General features: G+C 41.9%; 1 protein-coding gene across 6 annotated transcripts in view; it reads left to right on the forward strand.

The window, feature by feature from the left end:
- RPTOR (regulatory associated protein of MTOR complex 1) overlaps positions 1 to 12,024 on the forward strand; it is a 153,389-nt gene that overhangs the window by 90,865 nt on the left and 50,500 nt on the right. For 5 of the 6 annotated variants that reach the window (XM_062591394.1, XM_062591396.1, XM_062591399.1 and 2 more), the window contains 7 exons: positions 1,759 to 1,833; positions 2,647 to 2,712; positions 3,354 to 3,545; positions 4,856 to 4,996; positions 7,957 to 8,074; positions 9,534 to 9,674; positions 10,123 to 10,281. In XM_062591394.1, the coding sequence (XP_062447378.1) occupies positions 1,759 to 1,833; positions 2,647 to 2,712; positions 3,354 to 3,545; positions 4,856 to 4,996; positions 7,957 to 8,074; positions 9,534 to 9,674; positions 10,123 to 10,281 (892 nt within the window). The remainder of the gene's footprint in view (positions 1 to 1,758; positions 1,834 to 2,646; positions 2,713 to 3,353; positions 3,546 to 4,855; positions 4,997 to 7,956; positions 8,075 to 9,533; positions 9,675 to 10,122; positions 10,282 to 12,024) is intronic. The other variant, XM_062591395.1, reaches the window with a different exon arrangement.

A 12,024-nucleotide genomic window follows, 5' to 3' on the forward strand; every position in this document is an offset into this window, starting at 1 on the left:
GTCAGGAAAACCTCTTGTAGCTGCAGCCTGGCATCAGTTCGTTCCCTCTGCTCTTTTGTCTGCCAAAAACAGTAACTTTGCTCCCTTCAACAATAAAATATTCTCTTGCATCTCTGTCTTGCCATCCCCTCTCCTTTCAGCAATTAGCACACTCCTTCACCTTCCCTGCCCGATAAAAAATACATGATCCTGTCTCTGACATGAAGCATACACCAGAATCACAGTCAGGAGGGAAACTGAACGCCAAGTCACTTTTTCTCTCTTAAATTTTCACTTTAGAGTATGAATTCTCTTTGTTTGACCCTAATATGTCATTCCCGAAGCCTGAGTTGGTATGTTCAGCAAAAAAAGCTGCAGGACAATGTTCGCAGTGTTTGTTGTGAGCCGCTGAATCCAGGCCACGTGCCTCACTGCTAATACTGCTCCAGAAAAACCCACATTCCTCGCAGTGGGGCTGCCCTGCAGTTTCTGTCTGCGTGTGCTAGAAGATCATGTTACTACATGGTACTATTGTACCGCTTTAATACATATCATCACTTAACTAAATAATACGGAGATTAGTCTCGCTTGTGTAGATGGGTTGAATTCATCTTGCCAAAGTATAGTCCAAGCTCAGCCAGGGATCGGATAGAGTATGAAGAATGAGTAATTCCTCCTGCTTCCCCCACCCCGCTACAGATTTACTGATAATCGCTCAGATGTGGGTCATTGCACCAGAGCCGTGTGCCAGCTTTACTGAGCACTGCAGGTGCCAAGATTTGTCCTGCTTGTGAAAGGTGGTGCCTTAATATCCATTTAGACTCTTATTCTCAGTTCCGGGCTGACGGACTGAACTGGAAAATTAGCTGCAGTAATGTAGAGCCAGAGACTGTCTATACAATCATGTTGAGCCTGCTGTGATCCTGGGCAAGCAGGTGGTGATGTTCAGACGAGGTGGGTCATGTGCCAGACTCGAAACGTTCTTGAGCTCTTCCGTCCTGCGGGTGAGGCCAGCTGGGCACTTTGGGGGAAGAGGGACCCCAAGAACGCATGCGACATCCGTGGGCCTTGTGCCGGGCTGCCAGGGATGCTCTGGCGTGGCGGCTTTGAGCGTGTGCACGAGCTGCTTTCTTGAATTTTGGCAGCTAGCACAGGAAGGTAATGGTCTGTGAAAGAGAAGGTGAGGGCGTTTGCTCCCTGCCGGGGAACCCTGTGAATGTCACCAGGATCTTACACTAGTTACGTAGATCTAACTTTAAAATTTGAAGGAGGTGAGCAGCAATTGTCAGGAAATTTGGTCTATGGTGAAAGAACTGCCTTGGTTTGGGATGGGAATCAAGTGGAGAATTAGACTAGAGGGTTTTATAGAATGTAATCTTACATAATTTTTATTTTGTTAAATGTCGAAAATCTAATTAATCAGATTCCGCCTTGTTTTTCCCTTTGGCAGTCAAATGCTAGCAAAGGTTTAATATGGGAGGGAGAGATCGCAAATTTAACTCTTCCTCTAGGAAGTCTAGGACATGTTTTCAGTTACTCATTCTCTCCAGTTCGAGGATGATTCCTTGCTTTTAGATACCACTCTATCGCCCCTTCTTAAAAGGGGCTGTTTGGTTGTAGTCCTGAGAGAGGATTTCTGCTCTCTTTTGCTTTGCAAATGAAAACTGGGTTTGAGAAAAATGATTAAGACATGAAATATTCATACATCACTGGAGGAAAAAATATATTTAGGTTCTTGTACTCATTGTTTTTTTCGCTTGTCTCTGTCTCACTTTTCAGTCATGCCAAGCGGACCTTGTGAAGGACAACGGTCACAAGTATTTCCTTTCTGTTTTGGCAGACCCTTATATGCCAGTAAGGACATGTCATCTTTTTTTCAGGCTCTTAACATTTGCTTTGTTTGCTTGGGTGTTGCTGTTTGGATGCAGTTGGCGATAGTGTAGGACTGCCTCCCGCCTGTACCTACCAACCCCACGCTCTGCCGAAGGGAGTCGTGAGAGAGGTTAAAATGCCGGTTCTCTGAGGGGACGGCCAAGGCAGCAGTGCTGAAAACAAGGGTTGGGAGCTGCCCTCGTAAAGGGATGCAGCGGTGCTCAAATTTCATTGCAACTTGTGTAATTCCCTCTGCAGAATATTTTTTATGGTTTCCTGAAATAGATACTTGTATTCTTCATCTAAAACAATATAGTGAGGTCTAGGGTTTGGGTTTTTTTTTTTTTCTTTCCAATTTCCCTTAATGAGGAATGTCCACAGTTTTCCCAAACCTCAATAGAAGGTTTTCTGCAAAAGTGCTTCAGAAATCCTGAACTTAAATGGGAAAGTTGAAATACTAAATGATTTTCATTCGTGATCTACAGCTGAAAAAAAAATTAAGGGAAGTTTAAAAAATATATATATTTTAAGGGAAGTTTAAAAATATATATATATTAAGGGAAGTTTAAAAAATATATATTTTAAGCTGGAGTAGTGAAACAGAATGGCTTGTAAGATGTCTCAGAGTTGTAATTAGTGATGGGATTGGGTGATGAGAAAATTCTTTCTTTCCCCTCTCTTGTTCTTTTAATATGATGCAAACTGTTCAGAATGATCTCTTATTTCAGAAAGCATGGAATATAGTTATTCTCTGACCTGATTGCAAGATAACAAGTGGTTGTATATTGTTTTAAGGCTGAACACAGGACCATGACTGCTTTTATTCTGGCTGTGATTGTTAACAACTACAACACAGGACAGGTGAGTTACAACATGCTTTTTCCTTTCATTCTCTCTCTCAGCCCTTCTCCACCTTGTGCCTTTACTTTGAGTGTGCCTGACTTGCATTAAAGCACAACCCTGAACTGGAAAACTGAAATGGGAAGATTGCTTGATATTACTTCTTTGGGGATTGAAAAAAACAGCTGACCAGGAGGTGTGACAAACACATCATGTACGTGGCACCTGGAAGCGGAGGCTAGAGACGCACGTCTCATCAACTACCCCTCCAGGCAGCACGCTGACGTGCTATTAAAGAAATAGTGCCTAGTTCTTGTCAAGTGGAAACCTGATGGCTGTGATAAAGGTTTCAGGAGGGTATAAAGCCAGGCAAACAGAATGAGCCATAAACCTTGGGGCTCTGCCAGGTGCAAAGAATATTTCCAGTGAGGGAAATACAGGCTTTATGCACTGCAGAAAGCATTTCTAATGCTGAACTGTTTGACTAGCTGTAACAGCATATAGTTCATGCTGTTTTCAAATGGTATTTTGCAACAAAATAACTTCATAACCACAGAGTAATTATTTTCTCTTGATTTCCTATTTCAAAAATACATTTATTTTGATGAAGTGGGAAGCTGTCATCCAAAATAAATGCTAAATTGCACTGAACTGTGTTTTAGGAAGCCTGCCTTCAAGGAAACCTGATTGCTATATGCCTGGAGCAGTTAAATGATCCACATCCTCTTCTGCGTCAATGGGTGGCCATTTGTTTAGGACGTATTTGGCAGAATTTTGACTCAGCCAGGTGGTGTGGTGTGAGAGACAGTGCCCATGAAAAGCTCTACAGTCTCCTCTCTGATCCGATCCCAGAGGTAAAAATCCAAATTTTTACATAAATTTCAGTTGAGTTGTCAAAATTGTTTACAAAAAGGGGGGGGGGGGGGGCGGGAGGGCTACAGAAGGACTTTTAAAACTAGGGTTTTCAAAATCTTTATGCCCATATACTGGTTCAAAAAGATCTTACCACTATTTCTTCAAGATAATGCAAGTCATGTAGCCCTGTGTGAGAAATAACCAAAGAAATGCTGGGGGAAATTTCTACTGTCCGGATGACTTGGAATCTTGGAAGCAGGAGTTGGGAAGCACTACATTTTCTGGTCATGTCTGCATGAGAAGCTCTTTAAAAATGTGTTCCTACAACTCACTGTCTATTTCAGAAAATACTCTAACCTTTTTGTCTGAATATGAAAACTGTTCTCTTCCTGGTATGTGTAAAAATACATCTTTAATTGAATATGTTTCACCTGTGTGACAAACTCTCCAAGAGAAGAGATTCCTGTGCAGAGCAGGACTGTGATTGACAGACTCTGCCAAACTGGTGAAATTATATCGCATTTGGGAGAAGTAAGCCTGGAAATAAATGCCATTGCTGACTTGCAGTGATTAAAGCTTATTCTTATTCCCTTTTACAATGACTTAATCCTTCTGTCTTAACATTGTCTACACCCTTTCTGTTGCTCGTTTTCTCCCCATTGCATAAACAGTATTTGTGCAAGGGTCAGGCTAACTCTCCTTGTGGCCCATCAACACCTTTGAAAAAGCCACGAGGGTTGCTCCTGCTTTGAATCACATCCCGTGGTCACTGGTGACACTGTATCCCCACCACTTTCAGTCTGTGCCGAGGCAAGCTGCAAGATCACCGAACTATCTGATCCCTGTGCTGTTGGTGTGATGTGGCAAAGCTTCCCTGATTAGGGCTGTCATCTTTCCTCCTTCCCCAACCACTGCCCAGTCCTCTGATGCTTTTCCATATGCCCTTATCAGGGATTGTAATTCTGCGCTCTTTAATAAAAGAGAAACACATCCCAACAATAACTGCCTGTGTACCTCATTTCTGCTAATTAATATTCTAGGCAGTGCCAACTGGAAAAAATCACCCATGGGAAGGTCACTGAATGTTCTGGTAAAGTAAATGTATTTGTGCACCCATTAATACTTAAAACTCAGTGCTCTGCTGAATCTGATTTTGTTCTTGCTGTCTGTGGACTTCCATTCAGTCTCCACTATTTACCTGACGCAACCCAAGTTTCCAGAGATCCCATTTATGAGGATAAGAAATCCCAGTAGGAAGTTCCAACCTCAAACTGAAAGGAAAACACTGATGAATGTTTCTCTCTCCCAGGTTCGCTGCGCTGCAGTCTTTGCACTGGGGACATTCGTGGGCAACTCAGCTGAGCGGACTGATCACTCCACCACCATTGATCACAACGTAGCTATGATGCTGGCCCAGCTCATCAATGATGGGAGCCCTATGGTTAGAAAGGTACAAAAGGCATGGTTTTGTGGAAGTTTGGGAGACTAACGCAGGTGAACTCTGCACTGTTTCTAATCATAGTGGAATAGGCATAACAATATCAACAATAACAAGGTTTTTGTGAGCATTTTTATATCCTGCTCTTTGAATTTAAAGACAATGCCTTAATGAGGATAAGGACAGAGAGCAGTTAGAATGAAGTCTTTATTGGGCACCCAAAACCCTGAGAATTCTAGCTGAAGTTGTAATCTTGAAACAAGAATTACTGTCTGTTCTGCTAAGGCTGGGACATTTGTTACTGTTTTGATTGCAAAATTTGTATTACAAGACCTCAGGATTTAAATGAAATATTAATCTGTTGCTGGAAACATGGAATATGTGGCCATTCTAGGGGAAGAAGAGGAGTGGGAGGAAGAGCACTGTTGAGAGAACAGGAGAGGTCCATTCAGTAAAAAGATCTTACTGCCTTTAGAAGCAGCAAGGAAGGATAGCAGACTGATTCAATGGTACTACTGCAGATTTGGGAAGTTTACAAATTCTGATGCTCCATCGTACAACAATCATATATTAAATAGTTCCTGGCCTTTTTCGTGGGATACATTTAGGTGTCCTTACTGCTGTGTTTACCTAACTAGAACATCAGCAGCCTGGCAAGGTGTCATCAGCATCGCGAGGATTGATTTTTGTTGCCTTGTTTCAGTGTATTAAACTTCAGCTTATTTCAAGAGAGACTTGCATTTCAGGCTACATGCTCTCCGAGATGCATAAATATCTCTTTTGGAGATTTAGCCTATTGAACAGAGAACAGCAACCAAGCCCAGCTGTCCTGTTTGCTCTTTTAAAGTGCCGTGCAAATGAGACCTAGCCGAGGGTCCATGTTTACCACCTCTACCACTCTACACTCTTCCCCCCTCGCTGAGTAATTCAAGGCCCCCAAGCTGCAATGCTCAGCACGACCTGCCTGGTGATCCTGTACGGATCTGTGGCATCGTTCTCATAGCTACTACTAGGCAGGTTGGGATGAGGCTGGCCACGCTGCTCAGCTCCGGACGCAAACACTGGGATTCATCATGGCATCGCTGAGCCACATCCCCAGAGCCCTGGTCACATCCTGCCTCCAGCTGCACACCAGTCTCCTCCTCAGCGCTTTCTACATCTGTTTGACAATATCCAGCAGAAGCAAAGAATGGTGGGAGCTTGTTCAGCAAGACTTTTTGTTGACAAGAATTAATTTTGAAGCTGAGTGCTCTGGCTTTCTTCAGATCATCCTGGTTAAGTGAAAGGAAAATCAATACTTCTCCAGGCCAACTATAAAAAGTACCCTCATCCCCACTCGGTGACAGATGAGTATTAATTTTGTCAAAGGGTTGGTTTCTCTGGGACTTGAGTCTCCCTTATTTTTTTAAAACGGTAGAAAGCTCCTTCCAAGAGGAGAAGGTTATTCCTCCTGGTGGTGTTAACTCAAAGATAGAGAAAACCTGATAAATTCTGATGTCTTTGGCATTGGTTTATCTAGTGGTTTTTGGCAGGTCAGGAGGGGATTTTGTTGGTCCACTGCTGTAAAGAGAAGGCACGCAGGAGAGCAGAGCTGCAGAGGAGCCGTTTTTCCTGTGAACCCGTGTGTGGTGGTGGCATGCTCCACTGTTCAGCCTGGCCATTGCGTTCTCAAGAGCAGTCTGAGCTCTGACCTACGCTCCTGGGCCTTCCCATCCCAAGATTTGAGATACGTCCCAAGAAAAGATCTCATGATCTCATACTTCTCCTGAGCTGCTTTATGGTGAAAAGTCTCCTGGGATAAGTAAATACCATCAGCCATACTGGCATTTAACCTCACTGAGAAGATTTGACTCTTTCCTTCAGAGGTCTTTGACCCTAGAGGAGGAGATATTACAGAGTGAGGGACAGAGACTAAAAAACCCATGCATTTTTAAATTGAAATTATTTGGGGCCTATTAGCCTCATATAATTTTAAATTTAACATAATGCACTATTCAGCTCCATTTATTTATTATGGACTTTACTGTAACAGCATGTTCTTTAGGATGAATAGACATGTGATATCACCTCTCTGTCTTTCAGTGTTACTTATATGCATTTTTGTGAAAGTAATCATCATAAAAAATGAGCCATTCAGTTATAACGAGAATCTTTGAAATATAGAGGAACAAAGTAAGCCTTCTTGCCTCTAATTGAAAGTATCCAACTAGAAGTTTTTACACCCCACAACCCTTTCAAGTGAGAGCATGTTTCATCTTATCCCTTGCAACATTTTCTGCCAAACGGGACAGTTGCTGTAGAATTTATCTCAAATAAAAAATGAGCAAGTTCAAGTCACCTTTTCTAAGCTGGTTCCAACATATATGTATGCAGGGGTCTGTATACTGCAGTGTTTATCAGAGGGATGTCAAATGTCAAAGATAGGAAACGAGGAGAGGGCAGGAGAGAGATCCAAATTAGTTCCCCTGCTAGGAAAACGCTGCAAGAGGAGTTCAGCGGTTTTCTGTCCTGCTTGGCCGGCTGAACGATCTGATCAGCATGTGCGTGGAGCCAGGCAGGCAGCGCGTGCCCAGCGCAGATCCTGCCGCAGCACCTGCTGCTGTTTTCTAGCCGAGAGCGGATGGGAGGCACTAAGATTGCTCTGTGTTAAGTACTAGAGGAATATAAGGAATAAAGGGCAATGAGGTTGTTATTATGGTGGGAAAGAATGTGAGAACATGTAAAGCTGATCTGCAGGAAACCTAAGCTGCTCATGAAGGAATTTGCCTATTGCTATTGATTGTTCCTGCTTTTAGCAGCAGCAGCAGTAGTATGGATAGCCATCCAACAATATCAACAATATTGGCTATATCATTCCATCTCTTTCCCTTTGGTTAGCTCTTTCTGACCTGTATAACAACTCCTTTTCACTTCATCTGTTATTTCTGGGCTGTATAACAATGAAATACCTGTTTCTTTTGCCATTTCCCTAGGAGTTGGTGGTGGCTTTAAGTCATCTAGTGGTTCAGTATGAGAGCAATTTCTGCACTGTTGCGTTGCAGTTCATGGAAGAGGAGAAGAATTACCCTCTCCCTTCTCCAGCTGCCACAGGTTTGTGTTCTGTGTTCTTGTGGGCAGGAAACTTACAGCCTGATAGTTCTGAAGAATTTTGATGAAGGAGTTTGCCCAACACAATTTTTTTTCTGGGAGTGATTTGTCAAACGACTCTTGCTACAAAGTTCAGTGAAATGGTGCATAGCTATAATATCTGTTTAGTACTAATGTATTCCACTGGAAAAATGCATCCTGAGATGAGTCTCACTCTAAAAGACAGATATAGTTCACCAGCCAGTTGTAGAGACTGAACACCTGCCAAGCTCAGAAGGGATTCCCTTCAGATCAAGATTAAAGTGTATTTGTCAAGGTAGTAAGGTACACAGGCTTCCCAGACTTGATTTTTTCTTTTTCTGAAAATTCATCAACATCAGCATCTTTAACATCTAAAACTTCACTAGTATGCTAACCTGATGAGGCTAATAAGCCTTACTTATAGGACAATAAACCAAACATACCCTTTGGTGCAAAGCACCAGACAAGAAATGGTGAAGAACCTTGTGCTTTGTGCCTGCGTTGCCACCCATTTGTTGCATGTGTTGCTTTATATGGGGAATTTGTTGTTAACCTCACATTCTCTTTGGACACTAAGCACACTGGAAATCATCAAGGATACTGGGACTTTTGCAACAGAATCTTGGAGGCAAGAGCATATATTATCTTTGCAATAAGCAATTTATTCTCTTCATTGTCTGAATAAATGAATCATATTAGAAAATAAGCTTCCCTGCATTTGTCTTTTTTGCTGCAGAAAATGCTCATTACTTGCAGTTTATATAGTGCTTTTCATTATTCCAAAGAATCCCAAAGTAATTTATAAATAGGCTGCACTGGAAGCACTGCTCCAACCACCATAATGCAGCTACCCCTGTAGTGGAACAGAATACCTGTTCTGCAGCCATGATACTGTGTGCGCATTCAGGAATGAAAATGAAGAATAGGTTGACTGGATGAGATTATAGGTATCCAGGTCATGAGTAAAATATAACTTGAAACCAAGCCTGAAATTTGACCAGGAAGCAAGGATTTTAATTATTCCTTATAATGCAAAAATTAGCAGATTTTTAATGAGCAGAAGCAGACAGAACCCTGCACTTAAATGCCATTACTAAAAGACATCTGCTCTAGCAGTGTGTCCTAGCACAATATCTGGGCAGTGGCCCAGCACCAACCTGGAAAGAACGAGTCATCCTGTCTCTCTTGGTAGTCTGCAGATGCTGGCAAGGCTTGGCTCTTCCGCTTTTGTTGGAGGTAACAAATCACGTCCTAAACAGTAAGGAAGCATAGTCCTTGCTGATTATATGCAGAGAGGATCCTTCATTATTCCTTATTCTGTTTTAGGCAATGACTGAATTCTGTTCGTATCAGTAATATTTTAGTTATATTTGCTGTGATGATAGCCTGTTGATTGATTCTCGTTAGTTACATCTGTAATTGCTAAATTTTCTATCTACAGAGGGTGGGAGTTTGACACCAGTGCGAGATGGTCCATGTACACCAAGGCTGCGCTCTGTCAGCTCTTATGGGAATATCCGAGCAGTTACCACAGCTAGGAACCTGAACAAGTCCTTGCAGAACCTCAGCCTGAATGAAGAATGTAAGAGAGACTTCAAAATTCTTTTCATTTTCTTCATCATTTCTTTTTTTTCCCACCCTCTCTTGCAAGCTAGGAGATAACCACCTGCAAAACAACAAGATCTGAAACTAGCAATGTGCCACAGATTATCCAACTGCCAGCTCCAAGGAGTTATATGATAAGCCCATCCTAACTAGTTTCAATTTCCTGGTCATTAGTATTGATTTTATAAGTATTTGGGGACCAAACAAGACACCTTCCACTTGCCGACTTGCATGGATTTTTAACCATCTGAATCATTGCTGGTGCTTTGATGCTTACTTTGTTTAAATGCTTGGTGTTTAAAGGGGACATTGTGGATTTGTCTACACCTTCACTGGGTAATGTAGGATTTTAAAAAGTGTTGTTTGGGTAAAAATTGTTCTCTCACCAGATCTTGTTTCAACGCTTGCTTCTTTTCTTTTGGCAGCTGGAAGTACTGTTGCATTTTCTCCAGGGAATCTCAGCACCAGCAGCAGTGCCAGCAGCACCCTGGGCAGCCCTGAGAACGAAGAGTATATCCTATCGTTTGAGACTATCGACAAAATGAGACGAGTCAGCTCTTACTCTTCTCTGAATTCCCTGATAGGTGAGTAAGGTTCTCTTACCTTTGGTGTCTCTTTTCTTTACACGCTTGCACTAGTTGTGGAAAGCACCGATTTTAGCTCCTGCTAGGTCTTACTCCAGCAAGAGTTCTTATAATAACAGAAACGCAGATCTTATGTCTGTGTCGGCTATATGCAGGAAGCAGAGTGGGAAACTTAATTTTCAAGCCTCTTTGATGGAGGGACTGGAAATGACAGAGCTGCTGGGCTTCAGCCATATGCTTTACTATGACAGATTGCAGTCCCATTAGAAATTTGAGCACAGAAATGTGCATATAGGAATTTTACTTCCACTGCAACTTCATTGGCTAGAAAAGCAAATGAGGGCTCCCTCTTCCATGGGCAAAACAGCTGGGCTCCCTGGCACTAACTGCTTCCCCTGGTTGTTTTTCGTGTAGGCTGTATTCCTATGCAGCACAGCCATCTAATTGGGTTACTCGTAAAAGTAAAAGTACTTATCTAACTAATCTCCTATGCAGGTCTGTGTCTAAACTATTAAAATGAGACTTATGGAAGAAGAAATTCCAGGTTGCATCTTAGGTGCAAACAGACTGGGTACTTTACAGAAATCTGCTTTTGTGCAAAACATTCCATGGGCGATCCTGGTACTTCCACTCCTGTCCCGTTATTTCCTCCTGGACAGCTTGTAACATCAGTAAGGTCAACTGAGCTTTTTAATGCCACTTGAGTCCTTTCCTGTCCTGGATAATGCACAGAACACTGCAGAGTGAAGTGCTATAGCACAGAGGAAAGGAAATTTGAGTTGCATTTTTGCAGTGCATGGCTAGTTTGCATGTAATGGATGATTTCTGTTTCTTTTATAGAACAAAGCTGAAATTTTTACATGGAACTAGTTCAGCTCAAATATTTCTGCAATAACTGTGCTAGACATGTCTGGTTGTCACAACAACATTGCTTTAAACAAGTTAGTTTTTCAAACAATCCAAATCCATTTTGAGATAATAGGGGAGACAGCATGCAGGACCTAGATTTTTGAATGGTCTCATATTTTGTGGAGCAGAAGAGGAAGCATGCACCAGAGAAATGTGGGGGGAACCTATGTACTTTTTTGTAATTGGTAAATGTGCCCATAATTTTCACTGATTCAAAAATCAGTGAAAACCTTATACACTGCACTACTCGGTCAAAAGGTTCTGGGATCATACTACCAAAAAGATGTAGTTGGTATCATTGACTATTAACTAAGGCCAAAGACACTGTGGTAGTTTAAAATCAAGTAGCCATTAGAAACTTTATCAAATCATTTGTTTTTGATGGTAGATAATGAAATTGGATTTTCTAAAGCATGACAGGAATGTATGGAAATTTTTCTCCCTGTCTTAAACTGGAACTTGAGTTTCCTCACTTACAGTGGTGCAAACTGATATGTACTTGATGATTTGTGTATATCTCACAAGAGCTTTACAGCGTAGTTGGAAAAGAGTCTAGAGATCAGCCAGAGATGAGTGATGGGAAATTAAGAAAACAAAAAGAGCAGTTCTCCGAAGCTTCCCTCATTCCTATTCAATTGGAAGAGCTCATATCCAGCTGGAAACGACAGAGCTTATAGAAGTGTTTAAAATTCATAACTCACACAGAATCCCATTACCTTCAGCATTCGCCTGCTTAAAGCCAGGCTTTTTTCATTTCTGCTGAAGAATCACAGTCTTCCAACCTGATCTCATCTGGTCCCAAAGGAAAGAGTTTGCAAAATCCCATCAGCTCCA

This window comes from Rhea pennata, chromosome 19 (genome assembly GCF_028389875.1).
Source record: "Rhea pennata isolate bPtePen1 chromosome 19, bPtePen1.pri, whole genome shotgun sequence".
NCBI classification, from domain to species: Eukaryota; Metazoa; Chordata; class Aves; order Rheiformes; family Rheidae; genus Rhea; species Rhea pennata.